At 50.2% G+C, this 22,896-nt stretch overlaps 1 protein-coding gene and 1 pseudogene across 1 annotated transcript; both read right to left on the reverse strand.

The window, feature by feature from the left end:
- LOC136366818 (membrane progestin receptor delta-like) overlaps nucleotides 1-78 on the reverse strand; it is a 5,168-nt pseudogene extending 5,090 nt beyond the window's left edge.
- Nucleotides 79-2,796: 2,718 nt separating this feature from the next.
- LOC136366884 (kinesin-like protein KIF23) lies at nucleotides 2,797-20,308 on the reverse strand. Its single transcript, XM_066328160.1, is given in 24 exon segments — nucleotides 2,797-2,819; nucleotides 3,581-3,651; nucleotides 3,856-3,934; nucleotides 4,606-4,688; nucleotides 7,958-8,086; nucleotides 8,088-8,214; nucleotides 8,917-9,019; nucleotides 9,022-9,133; nucleotides 9,905-10,050; nucleotides 10,053-10,077; nucleotides 10,330-10,484; nucleotides 10,720-10,890; nucleotides 11,658-11,677; nucleotides 11,715-11,818; nucleotides 12,253-12,366; nucleotides 12,455-12,481; nucleotides 12,483-12,535; nucleotides 12,825-12,927; nucleotides 13,614-13,735; nucleotides 13,979-14,091; nucleotides 15,911-16,081; nucleotides 16,966-17,075; nucleotides 18,268-18,404; nucleotides 20,236-20,308. Coding segments are annotated over 23 exon segments (2,244 nt in total). The 5' UTR covers nucleotides 18,358-18,404; nucleotides 20,236-20,308; the 3' UTR covers nucleotides 2,797-2,803.
- Nucleotides 20,309-22,896: the final 2,588 nt, after the last annotated feature.

Below are 22,896 nucleotides of genomic sequence, written 5' to 3' on the forward strand. Positions count from 1 at the left end.
ATGGAAATTTGGGACACGGAGGTGAGGAGAGCCACACGCGACCCCTTCCCGTGGGATGGGATCCAACCCTCCCGCCATCCAGGGGAAAACGGGGGAAAACTGGAAAACGCCGCGAGCCGGGATTCGGTGCTGATCCAAGGAGGATTTTTCCACGGTTTGCCAGGAAAAATTCCAGGGCAATTCCGGGGCTGGGAATGGCGGTGCACACTGACACCTCATGGAAAAAGCGCTCCTTGCAATCCCAGCGCTCCAGGGATGGATTTTTTGGGATTAAAATTTGGCAGCTCACTTGTCCTGATGAATCCAGTCTGGAAAAAAAAAGGATTTTCCCTGGAATTAAGGGATTGGGATCAGGATGTGCCTGGGAAAAGCTGGAGGAGATCTTGGAGCTGTGAATCCAACATTTCTGCTCTGACTTCCCTAGTTTGCGGGGGTTTGGAGGGAAATTACATAAAAAGAGAAATAAAAGTTAAAAATAATTAAAATAAGAAGAAAATTGAAACACAAAATAAAATTAAACATTATAAAAGAATAAAAAAGGATAAAATAAGAAAAATAATATTTTAAGTAAATAAATAAGAATAAAGATAAAATAAAATTTTGATAAAATAAAGATTAGAATAAAAAATAGAAAAAAAAATTAAAAATTACGAAAATTACATTATCAAATCCAAGGAACCAAATCCCAGGGAGCCAATTCAGAATTCCCGCTGCTTTTCCACCCTTTTCTGCATCCAAACCTTCTCCATGAGCATCAGGTCCTCGGCTATTCCAGTTTCCCACAGGAATATTCCCAGTGGGATTAATCCTGTCGTTGGGGATAACGGAATCCAAACCCAAGAGATGGCTCCTCATTTATCATCGCTGAAATCCCACAAACAGGAGCCTTTTCCTGGAGTTTTCCATCATTTCCAGTGGTTATCCCTATTCCAATCCTCCCACAGGAGGCAGGAGGAGGTTTGGGAGCTGGGATATCCCAAGGAATTCCCTGTCTAGGGGAGAGTCTGATTCCTGCCGGGAAAAGCTCAGGAAGTGGTGCCATTCCCAGTGGTTATCCCAATCCCAATCCCAATCCCAGCCTCAATCCCAATCCCTATCCCAATCCTTCAACGGGGGAGCAGCAAGAGCCAGGAGCAGCAATGGGAACTGGGATTTTCCAAGGAATCATTCCCTATCCCAGGGCAGGGAAAGGCCTGGGAAGCGGCGCCATTCCCAATAGTTATCCTTATCCCAACCCCAATCCCTATCCCAACCTCAATCCCAATCCCTATCCCAACCCTCCCACCGGGGAGCAGCAAGAGGCAGGAGCAGCGATGGGAACTGGGATTTTCCCAGGAATCCTTCCAGTCCCCAGGCTCGGGAAGCGGCGCCGTTCCCGCGGTTTTCCCGCCCCATCTAGTGGCGCTCCCGGAGATCTGCTTCCCATGGATCCAGCCGGGAGCTGCCGCTGGAGCTCATGGAATTCTGGAGGGGCTGGAAAAACTCTCCCTTTGCCCCTCCTGAGCTCTGGAATCCCAGCAGGGGAAGGACCTGGAGAAATTCCAGAGGAAGTCCTGGAGCTGCCCTGCTCTGGAGGCGGGCTGGGAGAGCTGGAATGGTCACCTGGAGAAGGGAAGGATCCAGGGAATCCTCAGAGCTCATTCCAGGGGCTAAAGGGGCTCCAGGAGAGGGATTTGGGATAAGGGATGGATTGGGAGATTGGGCAGGAATTCCTGGCTAAAATGGAATTCCCAGATTTGCTGTGGCTGCCCCTGGAACATCCAAGGCCAGAGCTTGGAACAATCTGGGATTGTGGGAAATGTCTCTGCCTTTGGGAAGAGCTTTAAATCCCTTCCAATCCCAATCCAACCATTCTGGGATTTTGAGGATTCCAAACCTCGGAAGAAAAGCTTTTCCATGGGCTGGAACCCCTTGGATCGAGGCAATCCCTGAAAAATGTCCCAAAATGTCCCCAAATTCCTTTTGCAGAGCTGAGGATAAAATTTTCCCACCCCAGCTGAGGATCCAAGCAGATCCCAGGATTTCACATCCCTAAAAACCTCCTCTGATCCCAGATTTCTGCAAAGCCAAAGGAAGCTGCTCCCCTCGGAATTCCCTGGAAAGCAGAAGAGGGCTTGGAATAAAAGGATTTATTGAACACTTTTGCAGGACACACAGAAAGACAATTCCCACCCGACCCCGTGAGGAAATCCCCGTTTTCCCCCCAATTCCCACGTGGAAAAACATTCCATGGTCCCCTCACACCCGGAGAATTCCCACCGCTCCCAGGAATTTTTTTTTGGGAGGTGAGGAGGTGACTCTGGAATGTCCTGACAGCTCAGTGACACCTTAAATATTCCCAACTCATCGTGGCCAGAAGAAAAGCCCAAAGAATTCCCAAGGTTTTTCCTGGTTTTGGGTAAAAATCGGGAATGGCCAAAAACACCCTTAAAGTGCTGGACTGCAACTCGGAATAGCAGCGGTTGGGTCTCCCAAAAAAAGAGGGAATGACCGGAAAAAGATGGATTTGGGATTTAAAAAAACTGGGGAAAAAAAAAAAAAAAAAGCTGGAAAAAATCTCCCAGGGAAAAGTCTGGAGGTTCTGCCTGTGAGGATGCAGCTCTGGAATTCCAGAGGGACCCTTTAGGATTTCCCTAAATCCGTGGGAAAGGTTAGATCCATCCAGAACTTCTTTGGGATCACCATGGAATCGTTTCCCAGCTTCCCTAAAAACTTTTGGGAATGAGCACAAAGCAGTTCCTGAGGAGCAGTGGCAGCAGAGAATTCCTCAGGCTGGGAAAATCCAGGATTCCAGCAGGAAAATTCAGGGTTTCCTGCGCCTGCAACGGGAAAGAACCACAGAGAACTGTCAGGATTCATCCTGAGGAATTTTGGGAGCGGCCAACCCTCCCCATTCCCAGGTTTTTGCAAACCCCAAATCCCACACACCTCCTAAAAAAATCCAACTTTTAATCCAAGGAAACGCCAAAAAATCCGGTGTTTTCCTTGGATTCCAATTCCTCGATTCCTTCTTCCCACGGGGAATTGGAATTTCCCAATGGACAGTGTGAGGAAGAGGCTCAAGGGGCAGGAGAGCGAATCCAGGGAATTCCTGCTGCTATTCCCGACCCTATTCCAGTCAGGAATGCAAACCCAAAGTCAGAAGGGCAGCAAAGTTGGGGGAAAAAACATTCCTGAATTTTGGAAGTTGTCGGGAAAGAATTCCTTGGCTGGCACGGAGCTGGAATTCCCAAGGATGCCTCATTAATAATTTGGGAAGAGGGAATTCTCCACACTTCCTTAGTGATTCCAGAATTATTATCCGTAATTAGTTGGAATTTTAGCAGAAATTCCATCACAATTCCCTCTTCCCACAGGGAACTGGAGCCCCAAGAAATTAAAATTTCCCAATCCCAAGAAATTGGAATTTCCCAACGGATAACATGAGCAAGAGAGGGGACCCAGGGCATTCCCACTGCCATTCCTGATATTCCAGCTGGGAACGCAATCCCAAAGCGGGAAGAGCAGCAAACCTGTGAGAGGGGAAAAAAACATTCCCGAAGTTTGGGAGTGGTGGGGAAAGAATTCCAGGGGCACTCACTTGGGCTGGGCGTGGTGCTGGAATCCCGGGCCCAGCGCCGATCCCGCCCTCATCTCCACGGCCACGGAACACTGGGAACACACCACAGTCAGGATCCCAGCAATTCCCAGAATTCCCAGAATTCCCAAATCCCCATCCAGATAACCCCTGGAATGCCCAAGGCCGGGCTGGGATAGCGGGAAGTGCCCAATGGAAGGGTTGGGATGAGCTGAAATTCCCTCCCCAGCCGCCCCCACGCCAGAATTCCCGGCTCCAGGACGACATTCCCGGCTCACCCTGGTCTCCACGTCCGTCCATTCCGAGTCGGCGGCGGGATCGGGATCGGGGTCGGGAGGAGACGAGCGGCGCTTCCGCCTGCAACGGGAATTTGGGAATTACGGCACCAACTTCATGGAATCTGCCACCTTCCAGCACTGGGAAACAGCTTGGCTCTTCCTTAAATAAATCTCGGATCCAGCGGTTTCTGGATCCGAGAAATTTCTCCGAGTTTATGGGGTTCCAAGTTGGGTTTTCCAGTGGATCAATCCGGCCAGGAAGAGGTTCCACGCAAGCATCAGGAATTCCAGGATTCCAGGAGCTCAAAGTAGAGGTTCCATCAATTGGAACACTGGGAATTCCAGAAGTTCAAATGAAAGGTTCCATCGTTGGAACCTTGGGAATTCCAGAATTCTGGAAGCTCAAATGAAAGGTTTCACAATCAGAACCTTGGGAATTCCAGGATCTCAAAGGTTCCATAACTGGAATTTTAGGAATTCTGGAAGCTCAAATGAAAGATTCCATGATTGGAATTTTGGGAATTCCAGGATTCCGCAAGCTCAAACGAAGCGTTTCACAATTGGAATTTTGGGAATTCCAGAAGCTCAACTGAAAGATCCCAGGGCTGAACGTTGGGAATTCCAGAATTTCAAAATCTCAAATTAAAGGTTCCAGGACTGGAATTTTGGGAATTCCAGGATTCTGGCAGCTCAAATGACAGGTTCCAGGACTGGAATGTTGGGAATTCAGGATTCGGAGGCTGGACTCACCCGGTGGGAGATTCCTGCTTGAGGGTCTCGATGTCCGTGAACTGCACGGCCTGGCCCCCGCCCCTGGTCTTGAAAACGTCCCCCTGGAATGGGAAAAGGACAAGAAAAGTGGGATTGGGACAGGAACAACACCGGGATTCATCCCAGAATTCCAGCCCAGATAAGCTCCTCCCACTTCACTGCCAGTGGATTGTTGCCTTTTTCCACTGGGAAAGTGAATAAACCACGAGATCCATGGATCATGGGATCCCTAAAGTCATGAAATCCAACAAGTAATGGAATCCCATAAATCATAGGATTCACAACCATGGGATTCCATAAACCATGACATTCCACGAATTATGGGATTCCACAGATCATGGGATTCATGGACAGTGGGATCCACAAATCCGGGGATTCACGGATCACGAGATCCCACAAATCACGGAATCCAACCGTGAAAACTCCAAACTACATTTCAGTGATTCCAACACAACATTCCCAACATTCCCAGGGTCTCCTTGATGAGGTCGGTCGGATCTCAACCTTGCCCTGGAACTCAACCTTGACCCCAGCCTGGTGCACTGAGCACCACATCTAGGAATTCCTTGGGAATTACATCCAGAATTCCTTGGGTAGTTTCAACTACATTTTGGCGATTCCAACCCCACATTCCCAAGATTCTCAGGATTCAGGGGTCACCTTGATGAGCTCAGCCTGGATCTCAACCTTGCCCTGGATCCCAACCTCACCCCCAAGCCTGGAGCACTGAGCACCACATCTAGGAATTCCTTGGGCATTCCTTGGGAATTACATCCAGGAACTCCTCAGGTAATTTTAACTAAATTTCAGCCGTTCCAACACCACATTCCCAACATTCCCAGGATTCTGGGCATCACCTTGATGAGCTTGGTCTGGATCCCAACCCTGTCCTGGATCCCAACCTCGCCCCCTGCCCGGATCACTGAGTGCCACATCCAGGAACTCTTTAGGATAATTTTGACTAAATTTCGGCCATTCCAACGCCACGTTCCCAAACTTCCCAAGCTTCCCAGTATTCCTGGATGAGCTTGGTCTGGATCCCAACCCTGCCCTGGATCCCAACCTGCCCCCAGCCCGGATCACTGAGCGCCACATCCAGGAACTCCTCAGATAATTTTAACTACATTTCTAACATTTACTACTTTAACTACATCTACATTTAACTACATTTCTACATTTAACTAGTTTTAACTACAATGGCTATTCCAATGCCACATTCCCAAGCTTCCCACGCTTCCCAGGATTCCAGGTGTCACCTGAATGAGCTTGCTCTGGATCCCAACCCTGCCTGGATCTCCACCCTGCCCTGGATCCCAACTCTGCCCCCACGCCCGGATCACTGAGCGCCACATCCAGGAACTCTTTGGGTAATTTTGACTAAATTTCAGCCATTCCAATGCCACATTCCCAAGCTTCCCAAGCCTTCCCAGTATTCCCGGATGAGCTTGGTCTGGATCTCCACCCTGCCCTGGATCCCAACCCTGCCCTGGATCCCAACCTTGCCCCCAGGCGGATCACTGAGCGCCACATCCAGGAACTCTTTGGGTAATTTTAACTACATTTCAGCCATTCCAACGCCACATTCCCAAACTTCCGAAGCCTCCCGGGATGCCGGGGCCGACCTTGATGAGCTTGGTCTGTATCTCTCCGTCGGAGGCCAGCTCCTGGTGTGTCAGCAGGTAGCGGTGGCAGCGGGCCAGGGCGCGTTCGCTGGGCGCGCCCACGGTGATGGCGCGGGGCACGCGCGGCTGCAGCAGCGTCTCCGTGGGCACGTGCGACGGCGGCCGGTGATCCACCCAGCGCTCCCCGCCGGCGCTCCGGGAACGCCGAGGCCGGAGAGGGGCCACCGGAGTGCTCTGGGAATGGGAACAGGGAATGACAGGAAAACTGGGAATGACAGGATAGGGAATGGGGCCGGTGATCCACCCAGCGCTCCCCGCCGGCGCTGCGGGAACGCCGAGGGCGGAGAGGGGCCACCGAGTGCTCTGGGAATGACAGGATAGGGAATGGGGCCGGTGATCCGCCCAGCGCTCCCCGCCGGCGCTGCGGGAACGCCGAGGCCGGAGAGGGGCCACCGGAGTGCTCTGGGAATGACAGGGAAACAGGGAATGGGGCCGGTGATCCACCCAGCACTCTGGGAATGGGAACTGGGAATGGGGGAACTGGGAATGGGAACAGGGAATGGGAACTGGGAATGGGAACTGGGAATGGGGCCGTGATCCACCCAGCGCTCCCCGCCGGCGCTGCGGGAACGCCGAGGGCGGAGAGGGGCCACCGGAGTGCTCTGGGAATGACAGGAAAACTGGGAATGGGAACTGGGAATGGGAACTGGGAATGGGGCTGGTGATCCACCCAGTGCTCCCCGCCGGCGCTCCGGGAACGCCGAGGGCGGAGAGGGGCCACCGGAGTGCTCTGGGAATGACAGGATAGGGAACGGGGCCGGTGATCACCCAGCGCTCCCCGCCGGCGCTGCGGGAACGCCGAGGCCGGAGAGGGGCCACCGGAGTGCTCTGGGAATGGGAACAGGGAAATAGGGAATGGGAACAGGGAATGACAGGAGAACTGGGAATGGGAACAGGGAATGACAGGAGAACTGGGAATGGGCCGGTGATCCACCCAGCGCTCCCCGCCGGCGCTCCGGGAACGCCGAGGCCGGAGAGGGGCCACCGGAGTGCTCTGGGAATGACAGGGAAATAGGGAATGGGAACTGGGAATGACAGGAGAACAGGGAATGGAACAGGGAATGGGAACAGGGAATGACAGGAGAACAGGGAATGGGAACAGGGAATGGGAACAGGGAATGGGTACTGGGATTGAGAACGGGAATGGGAACAGGGAATGGGGCCGGTGATCCACCCAGCGCTCCCCCCAGCACTGCGGGAATGCCATGCCTGCAGCAGGACCCACCAGAGTGCTCTGGGAATAATGGGAGAGTGGGAATGAGGACATGGAATGGGCACTGGGAATGAAACTGGGAATGGGCACTGAGAAAGAGAACAGGGAATGAACGCAGGGAATGAGTGCATGGAAAGGGAAACACCAGCAAAAGGGAAACACCAGGGAAAAGGGAAACACCAGGGAAAAGGGAAACACCAGGGAAAAGGAAATGGAAACACCAGGGAAAAGGGAAAGGGAAACACCAGGGAAAAACACGAGGACACCCCAAGGTAGAGCAAGTGTGGCCACCTCGGAGCTCCCTAAAAGTGGGAATTCTCGGCTTCCAAGGAAGCCTCCAAAGGCCGAGAGCAGCAGGCTCAGCCTGGGCCCAGCAAGGACACGTTGGGGACAGCTCTAGTCTACGTCAGGCTCAGCCCCAGCAGCCAGGACTAACCCTGCAGCACGGATCCTCTTCCTGCTCTAGCTCCTCTCTATCCCTGGGCACGTCCGGCGCTCGGCTCCAGCACATCCCTCTCCTCCTGGAGGGGCTGGGCCAGGCCGAGCCCGGCTCCGCTCCCCGCTTTATTCCTGGCTTTGGGAATGCTGGCTGGCTCGCAGGAAGGGCCCCTCTGCTCCCACTCCAGCACACAGGAGGCCACAGAGATGCTGCTGCAGGAGTTGGAGCGCCGTGGCAGCCGCGGGGCCACCCGGCTGTCCCCCAGCTCAGCGGGGTCACCACAGCTCTGGGGAGAAGGGAGAGAGCAGTGAGACACAGGGACAGACAGATCCAGGATTTCCCCTTCCTAGGGATGTCAGGAGTGGGAGAAATGGATAAACAACGAACAGAGACAAGACAAGGAACTCAAGGAATTCAAAGCTGCTCCAGCTCTGGGCTCAAACCTCAGCTCTGGGGAGAAGGGAAACATCAGTGAGACACAGGGACAGACAGATCCAAGGGATTTCCCGTCCCTAGGGATGTCAGGAGGTGGAGAAATGGATAAACAACAAACAGGGACAAGACAAGGAACTCAAGGAATTCAAAGCTGCTCCAGCTCTGGGGAGAAGGGAAACATCAGTGAGACACAGGGACAGACAGATCCAGGGATTTCCCCTTCCTAGGGATGTCAGGAGGTGGGAGAAATGGATAACAACAAAAACAGGGACAAGACAAGGAACTCAAGGAATTCAAAGCTGCTCCAGCTCTGGGCTCAAACCTCAGCTCTGGGGAGAAGGGAAACATCAGTGAGACACAGGGACAGACAGATCCAGGGATTTCTCCTTCCTGTGGATATCAGGAGGTGGGAGAACGGATGAAGAACAAAACAGCAGACAAGGCATTCAAAGCAAGCTGCTCCAGCTCTGCGCTTGGGGGCTACTGACGATTCAAATCCCTGCACTGCACCCCCTAAAAACAGCCCTCCCTCCTTGCAGCAGGTTTGGGAATGACTCACAGGCGCAGGGGAAGGAGACACGGATCTCGGGAGAGGCTTTTCCCGCTCCCTTTCCCGGGAAGGCTCTCTGGCCTCTCAGCCCTGGGCTCGGTGACGATGGCCTTGAGCTGCTTCAGCTTCTCGTCCTTCACCCACAGCTTGTTCTGCATCTCCAGCTGCTTGGCTGCCACCCGCCTCTCCTGCAGGGAAAAGCAGAGGGAAAGGTGGAATTGCTGAGGCTGGGAAGGCCTCCAGGGTCAGTGAGTCCCAGGATGGGATTGAGCCCAGCCTGGAGGCCACATCCAAGTGTTCCTTGGATGTCTCCAGGGATGGGGGTTCCAAAACTCACTGGGCACTTCCAGTGTTTACAGCCTTTTCCATCAGGAACTTTCCCAGTATCCATCCTGAGCCTGTCCTGGCACAGCCTGAGGCTGTTCCCTCTTCTCCTGTCCCAGTTCCCTGGGAGCAGAGCCCAAATCTCCTGTTCCCAAATCCAGCTGGTCCTTTCCCTTCCATTTTCTCTTCCTTCCCCTCCTTTCCTTCCCTTTCCCTCAACTCCTTTCTTCCCTCATTTCCTTTCCTTTCCTTTCCCTTTCTATTTTCCTTTTCCTTTCCATTTTCCTTTCCATTTTCCTTTCCATTTTCCTTTCCATTTTCCTTTCCATTTTCCTTTCCATTTTCCTTTCCATTTTCCTTTCCATTTTCCTTTCCATTTTCCTTTCCATTTTCCTTTCCATTTTCCTTTCCATTTTCCTTTCCATTTTCCTTTCCATTTTCCTTTCCATTTTCCTTTTCCTTTCCCTTTCCCTCCCCCAGCAGAGCTGCCCACAAACCTCCAAAGAGGATTTCCAACCCGGAATCCCCACCAACACCAAGCAGACCAACAAACCCCCTTCCCTCAGGACCTCCCCCAATCCCCAAAACCCCAGACAATTAAATCCCACTTTTCCCCCTCGGATTCCTGCACTCACACACTCCTTCTCCCACTTGAGGGAGGTCTCAGCCACCATTCCCTGCAGCCTGGCCTCCAGCCTCTTCTTGTCTGACGCCTGCCTCTGCAGCTTCTGGCTCTTGCTCTCCAGCTCCTGCTGCAGGTTCCTCTTCTCCTCCTCATAATCGTGGCTGTCTTCTCCAAAATGTCGATCTGTGGGAACACATGGAGCATTTGGGTAGCAACACAACCCTTTAAATCCTCTAAATCCCGGAATTCCTGCTCGTGCTTCCCCCGGCGTATCTCGATTTTTCAATACTAAACCGCTGGTTTCGGTGTTTTAAAAAACCAAAAGGACTTGAGTGAAAATTCCTCCCAGATATTTATTCCTGATGGGAAGGAATTTGCCAAATGACCCATTAAATAAAAAAAGGGATTTTGTGCAGTGCAAATGACCCAACTGACCTTGTACTCCAAGGTTTTAACCTTCTTTTCCAACCGTTCCAGCTCCGTCCTCTGCCCGTTATGGTTTTCTCCTTCTCAGCCAGTTTCCCCTGGATGTAATTTCCTTGGATGCCACACTGAGTCAAATTCTTGCAGCATTGTTTTGAAGGCAAGAACTGGAAGAGAGTTCAGATATTTTCTAATTTATCTTCAACCTCCTCCCTTATCTCCAGAACACCCAAAGCTCCGTTGTTTTCCCCAACTGATTTAAAGCCTAAAATTCCTCAGAAAAAAAAATAAAAAAGAGGTCGAAACCATCAGTCTAACCAAGAAAACTGGGGAAAGGGGGATCCTTTGAGGAATAATAAAGGCACCAAATCTGAATTCTGCCCCGATGCTCCAATCTGGGGCAAATTCCTACCGTTTTGGCAAGTTCCTCTACCAGATTCTGCCTCATCTTGTGGCGCTGCTCCAGGGCCTCGATGAGTTTCGGGAGCGTTGGGTCGTCGTCGATGTCCAGGAGCTCACAGGAAGGCAGAGGAGGGAGGCTCTGGAAAAACTGCTCAGCAGCAGATTGCTCCTCTGGTCCTGCAAGGGTGGAAAAACCCCCGTCAGCAGGGTGGGAAGTCCCAGTGGGAAAACGGGGCAAAATCCTGGAAAACAGGGAATGATTGATGGGAGCGTTCCCAAGGAGGTGATGGATTGAATGTGACATCTTTGATTCCTTGTTTTGCTAGAAGCAGGCCCTGAGCATCCAGGAACATCCCATCATTTCCTTGGCACGGTTTCCTGCCAGGAGCTGCAATATTGGGACCGTGGATTCATCCCAATCCTGTGGAATTCTTTGGGAACCTCCACGGGGACACTGAAGAGCAGCAGCTCCCAGGGCACTGAGGTTCCTCTGGCACAGTTAAGGCTCAGTGGAATTGGTTTAAAATTTATTCCCAGCCTCTAATTCCAAACAGAAAACTCTGCTGGAATCATGGAATGGTTTGGGATGGAAAGGACTGTAAAGTGATCCCGTTCCATGGCAGGGACATCTCCCACTGCCCCACATTCCACCTGGCCTTGGACATTCCAGGGATCCAGGGGCAGCCACAGCTCCTCTGGGAATTCTCCTCCTCACCCTCCTGGCCAGGAATCCCTTCCCAAAATCCCACCCAACCTCCCCTATTCCCAGCGGGAAGCCATTCCCTGTGTCCCATCCCTCCATCCCTCATCGCAACCCCCTTCCAGCTCCTCCTGGAGCCCTTTCAGTCTCCTGCAAGAAGCCCCTAAATTTCCCCTGAAGGTTCCCCTTTTCCAGGTGAACATTCCCAGAGCAGAATTCCCTCTATTCCAGCGCTCACCTGCTCCCACGGGGCCGCCCCTGAGCTCCAGTTTTTCGGGAGAGCTCCTCCCGGAACGCCTGGTTCCGCAGGCGCCGCCCCGGGGTCAGCCCACACAGCGGCCTGTCCATGGGCCTGGCCACCTCCACCTCCTGGGTCCTCTCTGCAAAACGCATCACTTGCTGCGAGGAAACAGGGAAAATAAAAAAAAAATCCACCAGGAGCACTCGGATTCGGGATTGGGAACGGGGTTTGGGTCACTGAAAGGAGGAATTGTCCCGATGGAGTGGCAAGGAGCTGTCGGCTGAGGTTTGGGATCTTTCCAGAAAACCCCCTCAAAATGACCAACAGCAAAAGGTTGGGCAGAGACAGCCTTGGAATTCTTGGATAGGAAGGGTTCAACAGCTAAATGTGGCTCCATGGAATTCTGTGAGGAAGGAAAACCTTCCACTTTCCAAGGAAAAATAAGACTTGGAGAGGAGTTTTTATCCCACGGACTTATAACTGAAGCGCTCGAACAACAATTACAACTCCTCGTATCTCTTGGAGTACAGGAATCCAGGAAAAAGCGGGGAAAGAAGAGCAGGAGGGAGTGGAAAAAGGGAATTTACCAGGCTTCTTCATAATCCTCAGCCTTGGGATTCACACACACGATCATCCGAACTTTGCCTTCTCCGTCGAAATAGTTCTTGAAGAGATGAGTCAGTTTGGAATCTCGGTACGGAACCATCTGGGGATAAAGCCAGGGAAAATCCCAGTGAGATTTCCTTCCATTGGAGGTGATCAAATCCCAGGATAAGGAGGGGAGGGCTGCCCACCTTGTTCGTTCCGTACAATTGGTTTTCCCCGCAGAATCTCGATGCACGTCCTCAGCGTCATCAATGACTGGTTGATGTTCCCTAAATAAAGCAAACATTAGGAAAAAAAAAAAAAAACCTCCATGAGCAGCTCCCGGATCACGTTCCCAAACGATCCAGAAGAATAAACCGCCTAATTAACGTATTTGTTATAATTGCTCTAATTAACTGAAGCGGCAGAAGCGCTGCTTCGAACTCGTGGCTTCCGAACGGGAAATTGAGGCCCATCGAATCCTAACTGATCCTGAGAGGAGAATTCCTGGGATTCTTCCCCAGCAGACAGGATTAGCAGGAGCTTAATTAGCAGGGTTAATTAGCAGGCTGCTCCTACCTGCTTCCCGCAGCCTGTTCCCTTCAGCTTTGGTCCTGTTGGTTCTCTCACTTCCCGCCAGATCCACCAGGGACAGCTGGCTCAGGGTGATCTGCTCCTTCTCCTGGGACACAGAAGAAATCCTGGATCCCTCCATAGCCCAAATCCCAAATCCCACTTCCAAAGAATGTCTTGGATACAAGCTCAGAGGGGTTGGCACAGCCCAGTTGTTTTTTTGGGGGGATTTTGGCAGATCGATCCTGCCTTGGGCCACGGGATTGAAAGCTGTTGGATCGTTCAAATTCCCAAAGTTTTCGAATCCCAACACAGGAAAAGGCGAAAACAAGGAATTTTCAAATCCCAACAAAGGAAAAGGCAAAAACCCAAGGAATTTTAGAATCCCTACAAAGGAAGAGGTGAAAAGCAAAGGAATTTATAAATCCCAACAAAGGAAGAAAAGGTGGAAACAAGGAATTTTCAAATCCCAGCAAAGGAAAAGGCGAAAACCCAAGGAATTCACAAATCCCAAAAAGGAAAAGGTGCAAACCCAAGGAATTTACAAATCTCAACAAAGGAAGAAAAGGTAAAAACCCAAAAAATTTTCAAATCCCACAAAGGAAGAAAAGGTGCAAACCCAAGGAATTTTCAAATCCCACAAAGGAAAAGCTGCAAACCCAAGGAATCAGCAGCTTCACCCTCTGCTTTAACGCCGGATTTTATGACCAATTCCGTCGCCTCCAAACCTGAGGCGTGGGAGCTGCTCCCGAGGAAAATCCCATAAAATCCTCCTGGAATAACCCCAGAACTGACCTGGAGCACGTTGTCCCCATCCGCATCCAGAGGAGCCTGTGCCAGTTTGATGATGAACACGGAGTGGGAGCGGCTGGATTCCCGGTTCAGCTGCGTGTTGGCGATGCGCCGCTTCTTCTGCCCTGCTCACACACCCCAAATCACCCCCCAAAAAAATTCCTGCTGCTTTCCCACAATTCCCACCATCCTCCAGCAGCAGGGCGCAGCTGTGGGATGTTGGGAAGGGTTGGGAATGAGGAACGCCCTAAACTGGGGATGAGCCAGCGGGATTTCCTCGCCGGTTATAACGTTTAGAGGTGATGGGATGTGGAATTCTGGGATTCAGCCCCAGAATCCCAAGATTTATTTTATTTTATTTTATTTACCTCTCCAAAAGACTTCAAAAGCTTCCTCTGTGGATTTGACCTCCACCTGGGTGCAGCCCGTCACGTACATGTTGTGGTTCTGGTCTTCCCGAAGGATTTTGGACTGGGGAGGTCTTTGGGATATAGCAGGGAAAGAGGGAAAAGAAATCAATCCCGGTGGAGTGGAGCTTCCTGCCATGCAGGTTTTGGTGGAGGGAGAAAAGTCAGGGGGGAGAAAAGGGTAAAAAATTCAGAGGGAAAACAGCAAAAAATCTGAGGGGAAAATGGTCAAAATTCAGGGGGAACGGGTCAAAAATCTGAGCAGAAAAGTCAAAATTCTGAGGGGAGATGGTCAAAATGCTGAGGGGAAAAAGGTCAAAATGCTGAAAAATGGTCAGAATTCTGAGGGGAAAAGACCAAAAATTCCAAGGGAAAAGGGTCAAAATTCTGAGGGGAAAAAGGTCAAAAAATGCTGAAGGAAAATCCTCCAAAATTCAAAGGGAAAAAGGGTTAAAATTAAGAGGCGAAAAGGTCAAAACTCAGAAGTGAAAAGGTCAAAACTCAGAGGGGAAAAGACAAAAAATTCTGAGGGGAAATGGTCAAAAAATGCTGAGGAAAAATGCCAAAAATGCTGAAGGGAAAATCATCAGAATTCCGAGGGAAAAAATGGTCAAAATTCAGAGGGGAGAAGGTCCAAAATGCTGAGAGGAAAAAGTGATTTATCCATCTAAAAGCTGGAAGAGGAATACAGGACGTGGACACACAGCCAGGATTAGTGACACTCCAGCCTACGCTCTAATTAGCAGCTATTTAATTGCAGCTAATTAATTGCTTTGGTGGCAGCTATTGCTTTTCTACAAGCACACAGAAGCAAGGAGAGCATCTAGAATTCCTAGGAAAGCAGGGAAAAGCGGGAATTTTCTGCCTCTACTCGAGGGAAACGGCGCTGGAATAATGGGAATGAGACACTGGACAATACACAAGTCTCCATTTCTCACAGGAGTGTTGCAACTGTTCCACCTACCAAAAAAACGGGGAAAAACATTAAATCCTTGGTTCCTGCCTCAAATCTTTCCACAGCTTCCAGAGGGAGAAATAATCCCAGATTTCATTCCTTTTTTTTTTTTTTTTTTTTTTTTTTTTTTTTTTTTTTTTTTTATTATTTTTAGGATGGGTTTTGGGAATAAGCATCAAACCACTGAGTGGTTTAAAAGCATTCCCAGAGATTCAAATCCTTCTGGAGTGAGGAGACAGCTCCCAGTTCATTTTGCCCTCGTTAGTCTTTGTTAATCAACTACTCCTTAATTAACGCAGGACTGAGGGGCTCCTTGAATGGAGTTGGAATTTCAATCCATGGATTCCAAGATATTTTTTTTTTCCCTACTGATTTTAGACATCACAAGTGCACACCTTTGGGAAAAAATATCCCTAAAAATATCCCTAATTCCTGGTTTTATGGGAATTACTGATACCGAGTGTAATAATACGGGAATATGGAGCACCACACCAGTGGTTTTTCACTGTTTCCAGAGGGAAAAAAGTTCTGGAATGGCTTGTTCCAAGCTGAAATCACCTGCTGGAATAAATTGGGAATTTCAGTGGGATACAACTGCCTAATTAATTAAATATTATTAATCACCCAGCCTAACAAGGAAAGGAGTGGCCATGAAACATTCCCGGCTGGATTCCTTTCCGTGTGTTTTTAACGGCAGCTCCCAGGAATTCTGAGCCAAGGTGAGAACCAAAACAACAACAACAACAAAAAATCACAGTGGAGATCCTCTAAAACCCTCCCGGGGTTGGGAATACGGGAATTCCCAACTTCCCTGGGGACTGACAGGGCTCAAAGCCGACGGCGCACGTCGGTCCGGGACACGGAGACGCCGTTCTGTTCCCTCTCTCCCAGCGGATTCCCAACCCCAGGCTGGGAAAATCCCGGAATTCCGGACTCACTTGGGTTTGATGGAGTCGCAGGGGGCCTCCTCCAGCAGGTCGTAGATGTAGTTGTTGTAGATCTCGATGTAGGAGACGAAGACGCCGTAGACGTTGTCCTCGTCCACCTCCTCGGCCCGGCACTGCTCCTGCACGTCCATCATGTCGGCAAACTCGGGATCCAGCTGCCTCCTGCGGGAAAACTGGGATTGGGACGGGATTCCCGGGGAATTGGGACGGGATTCCCGGGGATTGGGACGGGATTCCCGGGGAATTGGGACGGGATTCCCGGGGAATTGGGATGGGCCACGGCAAATCAGTGCAGGGGCAAAATTCGGGTTCTTGGGGAGGATCTTGGGCAGGGCCAGGAGATGGAATTCCAGGATCCAGCTGGGGGAATTCCACGGTTGCAGTTGGAATTCCATGGTCCAACTGAGGGAATTCCACGGTGGAAATTCCATGATTCAGCCGAGGAAATTCCATGATCCAGCTGAGGGAATTCCATGATGGAAATTCCACGATCCAACTGAGGGAATTCCATGATCCAGCTGAGGGAATTCCATGATGGAAATTCCACCACCCAACTGAGGAAATTCCACGATTCAGCTGAGGAAATTCCATGATTCAGCTGAGGAAATTCCATGGTGGAAATTCCATGATCCAACTGAGGAAATTCCATGATTCAATTGAGGAAATTCCATGGTGGAAATTCCGTGATTCAATTGAGGGAATTCCATGATCCAGCTAAGGGAATTCCGTGATTCAACTGAGGGAATTCCATGGCTGGAATTCCATGATCTAACTGAGGGAATTCCATGGGAAAAGGCCCAAAATTCTGGGGGAAAAGGCCCAAAATTTAGGAGAAAAACAAAGCTATGGAATGGCTTCCTCCAAGCTGAAACCTCCTGTTAGAACACCGCGAATAAACCGGGAATTTCAGTGGCATACAATTACCTAATTAATTAAACATTTCCCAACTTTTTTTTTTCCCAATTTTTTTTTTTTTTTCCTTCAAAGGAAGAGCCCAAGAGGAGTTAAATCCCGTTTCTAGGGGATAAATTCCCAGAGTCACTCACTTCCCAGCTGGAGTTTTTGGGGTGGGCAGGGCCTCTCTCCTCTGGCGTTCCAGCAGAGCCTCCACCTCGCTCTGCACCTCCACCCCGTTCTTGTCATCCAGCTTGAAAACCTGAGGGAAAAACCGGGAATTCCAGCCAATTCCAACATCCAGCTGCTGGCCAGCAAAGCATTATTTGAGTCATTAATTAGCCTGATTAGGCTGGTGTTAATTGATTAATACCGTGCCCCTCGTTGGAGCTCGACCCGGCGAGATCTGACAGAAACGATTTGCAGAAAGAATGTTTTATAAAAGAATTCCAGGATTGTTCCAGGGTGTTTTAGGCACCACAAAGTGCACACCTCGGGAAAAAAAATAAATCATATCCCTCATGAAATGAGGAGACAATTTTTTTTGGTTTTATGGGAATTACTGACAGCAAGTGGGATAATATGGAAATGTGGAATAATATATGGAAATGTGGAATAATATATGGGAATGTGGAATAATACATGGAATAATATATGGAAATATGGAATAATATATGGGAATGTGGAATAGTACATGGAAATGCAGAATAATACATGGAAATGTGGAATAATACATGGAATAATATATGGAAATACAGAATAATATATGGAAATACGGAATAATACATGGAAATGTGGAATAATACATGGAATAATATATGGAAATACGGAATAATATATGGAAATGTGGAATAATATATGGGAATGTGGAATAATACATGGAATAACATATGAAAATTTGAAAATATATGGGAATATGGAATAATGTATGGGAATATGGAATAGCAATATATGGAATGGAGAATAATATGGAATAATATGGGAATATGGAAAAAACCACTGTTTTTCAGGGGAAAAAAGTTTTTCAGTGTCTCCAGGGAAAAAAGGCCATGGAATGCTGAATCCATGCTGAAGTCACCTGTTAGAACAGCAGGAACAGACTGGGAATTTCAGTGGGATACAACTGCCTAATCAATTAAATATCTGCTTATTAATCACCCAGCCTAACGAGGGAGGCAACACCAGTGGCCATCAGCACCGAAATATTCCTGCCTGGATTCCTTCCCCACAGCTTTAAAATCCTTTTAAAATGTTAAAATCCTTTTAAAAATTTAAAACCCTTTTAACAGATTTTTTTTTTTCCTAGGATGAGCCGAGGGGAATCAGCACTTAAAGGCATTCCCAGAAATCCAAGTCCTTTGGGAAGGAGGACCCCTGGCGTCGGGTTTTTCTCTTTTCCAAGCCGTGCAGGGGCAGGTTTGGAGCAGAAATCCAGGGATTTTGGGGGCACTCACGAATCTCTTGGCCTGGAAGGGGCCGATGCTGTTGAAGATCATGGCCAGGCAGCGGGGCAGGAGCCCCCCATCCCCTGGAGATCCCGTCATGGTGTGGGTCTTCCCGCTGCCCGTCACTCCGTAGGTGAACAGGAGCCCTGGGAATGCAGGGAAAAGGGAAAAATCAACGGGATTGGGAGGAAAAAAAAACCCTAAAATCCCCTCCTGAAATGTTCCACGCCATCATCAGCCCTGACAGCTCTCAGGTGACAGCTGGGAATAGCCATGGTCCTCTCCTGGCACAGGTTGGGCCATCCCTGGAATATCCCAGACTGGATGGGCCTTGGAGCACCCTGGGATAGGGGAAAGTTTCCCTGCCCATGGAACGGGAGGATTTTATGGGTTAGGAAATGATGATTTTTTGGTGTTTGTTGGGGTTTTTTTTGGGGGGGGAGTTGAAAAAGCGCTTTTGCTAAAAGCCCCAAATTGTGATTTTGCAATTTGTGACTCCCACAAACCACGGGGAAAACTTGGGACAGCGGGGAGAAGGATTTGGATGCGTAATCCACGGAATTCCAGAACAGTTTGGGTGGGAATGGACCTTAAAGCCAATCCCATTGCCAAAGGTAGGGACACCTCCTGCTAATCCAGGCTGCTCCATCCACACTTCCATGGCACTGGATCATCCATTCCCACCCAAACCATCCCAGAATTCCTGCTCCAGAAAGAGTATCCAAGTTGTGTGAGGAGCCACAATTCCAAACAGATCTCAGGAACACTGGATCATCCATTCCCACCCAAACCATCCCGGAATTCCTGCTCCAGAAGGAATTTCTGAGGCTGTTTTGTGGGGATCTGAACCACAATTCCAAGCAAACCTCAGGAGCAATGGATTATCCATTCCCAATGGATGATCCATCCCAGAATTCCTGTTCCAGAGAGAACTTCCCGTGCTGTGTGAGGAGCTGAGCCACAAACCTTGGGAGCATTGGATCATCCCATTCCCACCCAAACCATCCCAAGATTCCTGTTCCAGAAGGAATTCCAGGGCTCCTGTGTGAGGAGCTGAGACACAATTCCAAGCAAACCTTGGGATCTTCCATTCCCACCCAAACCATCCCAGAATTCCCATTCCAGAAGGCATTTCTGAGGTTGTTTTGTGGGGATCTGAACCACAATTCCAAACAAACCTTGGGAACACTGGATCACCCATTCCCAGAATCAAACCATCCCAGAATTCTTGTTCCAGAAGGAATTTCTGAGGCTGCTGTGTGAGGAGCTGAGCCACAATTCCAAACAAACCTCAAACAAACCTCGGGAACACTGGATCTTCCATTCCCACCCAAACCATCCTGGAATTCCTGTTCCAGAGAGAATTTCTTGAGGGTGATGTGTGAGGAGCTGAGCCACAATTCCAAACAAACCTTGGGAACACTGGATCACCCATTCCCAGAATTCCTGGTCCCAAGGGAATTTCTGAGGCTGTTGTGTGGGGATCTGAACCACAATTCCAAACAAACCTCAGGAACACTGGATCATCCTATTCCCACCCAACCCATCCCAAGATTCCAGAAGGAACCCCAGGGCTCCTGTGTGAGGAGCTGAGCCACAATTCCAAACAAACTTCAAACAAACCTCGGGAATACTGGATCATCCATTCCCAGGATCAAACCATCCTGGAATTCCTATTCCAGAAGGCATTTCTGAGGCTGTTTTGTGGGGATCTGAACAACAATTCCAAACAAACCTTGGGAACACTGGATCACCCATTCCCAGAATTCCTGTTCCAGAGGGAATTTCTGAGGCTGTTTTGTGGGGATCTGAACCACAATTCCAAACAAACCTCAGGAGCACTGGATCATCCCATTCCCGCTTAAATCATCCCAAGATTCCAAAAGGAACTCCAGGGCTCCCGTGTGAGGAGCGGAGCCAGAATTCCAAGCAAACCTCGGGAAAGGTGAAATCCCAGGAATGAGGACAGGAGCTCACCGTTCTTGCCCCGGATCAGATCCTCCACCAGAGGCTTGGCCACCACATCGAAGAGCTCCTTCTGCACCACCAGCGTGCCAAAGACCTCCTTGAAGGAATACTGCGTCTGCCAGGAGAGGGAAAACCACCCTGCAATTCCAGAAAAATCCCACGGAGCAGAGAAAAGTTGGGATTTCCTTCCAGCCCCCCCCGGAATTCCAGCAAAGGAACATCCACCAAAGTGGAGCTGTTCCCTCAGGGAATTTTAGTGATTTTGGGGGTTCTTTTTTCCAGTTTTGGTTTTTTTTTTTTTTTTTCCAGGTTTTCAGTCCTAAATTTCAAGCTGGTTTTATTTTATTTTATTTTTTTAATGAGTTATTTTGATGAGTTTGAATGATTTTTGAAATGGATTTTAGTAGTTTTTATAATTCCAAGCTGGTTTTACTTTTTAAAATGGATTATTTTTAATGAATCTGAGTGAATTTTGAGTTCCTAGATTCACAGGAAGTCTCGGAGAGGGATGGAATTCATGGAATTCCTAAACTCCTGGGAAAACTTGGAGCTGGGTGGAGTTCATGGAATTCCTAAATTCCTGGAATTCCTAAATTCCTGGGAAAACTCAGAGCTGGGTGGAATTCATGGGAAGGCTCAGAGCTGGATGGAATTAACAGAATTCCTAAATTCATGGGAAAACTGAGATTGGGATGGAATTAATGGAATTTCTAAATTCATGGCAAGACTCAGAGTGGTATGAAATTCATGGGAAAACTTGGAGCTGAATGGAATTCAGGGAATTCCTACATTCATGGGAAAACTGAGATTGGGATGGAATTAACAGAATTCCTAAATTCCTGGGAAAACTCTGAGCTGGATGGAACTCATGGAATCCCTAAATTCACGGGAAGACTCAGAGAGGGGATAAAATTAATGGAAGTCCTAAATCCCTGTGAAAACCAGGAGCCGGATGGAATCCCTAAATTCCTGTGAAAACCTAGAGCTGGATGGAATCCCTAAATCCCTGTGAAAACCTAGAGCTGGATGGAATCCCTAAATTCCTATGAAAACCTGGAGCTGGCTGGAATCCCTAAATCCTTGTGAAAACCAGGAGCCGGATGGAATCCCTAAATTCACGGGAAGACTCAGAGAGGGGATAAAATTAATGGAAGTCCTCAATCCCTGTGAAAACCTGGAGCTGGATGGAATTTTAAATTCCTATGAAAACCTGGAGCCGGATGGAATCCCTAAATCCCTGTGAAAACCAGGAGCTGGCTGGAATCCCTAAATCCCTGTGAAAACCAGGAGCCGGCTGGAATCCCTAAATCCCTGTGAAAACCAGGCGCTGGCTGGAATCCCTAAATCCCTGTGAAAACCAGGAGCTGGCTGGAATCCCCAAATCCCTATGAAAACCAGGATCCGGCTGGAATCCCTAAATCCCTGTGAAAACCAGGATCCGGCTGGAATCCCCGCAATCCCAGAGCCGTCCGTAGGCAGGAGGGGCCCTCAGGGCCAATCCCCAGGGCCGGGCCGTGTCGCAGTGAGTCAGGGCGGCTCCCGGGGCGGCTGGGGGCGGCATTCCCGGCGGGAACGGAGGCTGACCTCCCGGTACTCGCCGTTGCGGATGACTCGGTAGCCCTCGGGCGGGTGCAGCTGAACCGTGCTGTGGCTCAGCACCTCGATGCAGCTCTCCTGCTCCGCGCCGGGCAGCGGCCGCACCCGGCAGTACACCTGGGGAACGGGATACACCGGGAATGAACCGGGATACAGCGGGAATGGACCGGGATACACCGGGAATGGACCGGGATACACCGGGAATGGACCGGGATACACCGGGAATGGACCGGGATACAGCGGGAATGGACACGGGGAAACCGGGAATGGACCGGGATACAGCGGGAATGGACACGGGGGAAACAGGGATACAGCGGGAATGAGCCCGGGGAAACCGGGATACAGCGGGAATGGACACGGGGAAACAGGGATACAGCGGGAATGGACACGGGAAAAGCGGGATACAGCGGGAATGGACACGGGGAAACAGGGATACAGCGGGAATGGACACGGGGAAACCGGGAATGAACACGGGGAAACCGGGATAAACCGGGAATGAGCCCGGGGAAACCGGGATACAGCGGGAATGAGCACGGGAAAACAGGGATAAACCGGGAATGAGTCCGGCAGTACACCTGGGGAAACCGGGATAAACCGGGAATGGACACGGGGAAACCGGGAATAACCCGGGAATACACCGGGAATACACCGGGAATGAAGGCAGCGGGGACAAACCGGGAACACGCCGGGAATACACCGGGAATGAAGGCAGCAGGGACAAACCGGGAACACACCGAGAGCCCCGCACTCACCCCCACAGGATCCTTCAGCGCCGGGTTCGTGCCCTTCCTCGGCCTGCGCGGCGTGCGGGCCCTGCTGAGGGGAGAGCCGTGAGGGGAGAGCCGTGAGGGGAGAGCCGTGAGGGGAGAGCCGTGAGGGGAGAGCCGTGAGGGGAGAGCCGTGAGGGGAGAGCCGTGAGGGGAGAGCCGTGAGGGGAGAGCCGTGAGGGGAGAGCCGTGAGGGGAGGCCTGAGGGCACGGGCAGCGGAAAGGAACCGCGGATGGAGGGGAGACAGCCGGGAGAACCGGGAAAGGAACCGGGAGGAGGAACATCGGGATAGCGAGAGGATGGGAA

Source organism: Sylvia atricapilla, chromosome 13 (assembly GCF_009819655.1).
Source record: "Sylvia atricapilla isolate bSylAtr1 chromosome 13, bSylAtr1.pri, whole genome shotgun sequence".
NCBI lineage: Eukaryota > Metazoa > Chordata > Aves > Passeriformes > Sylviidae > Sylvia > Sylvia atricapilla.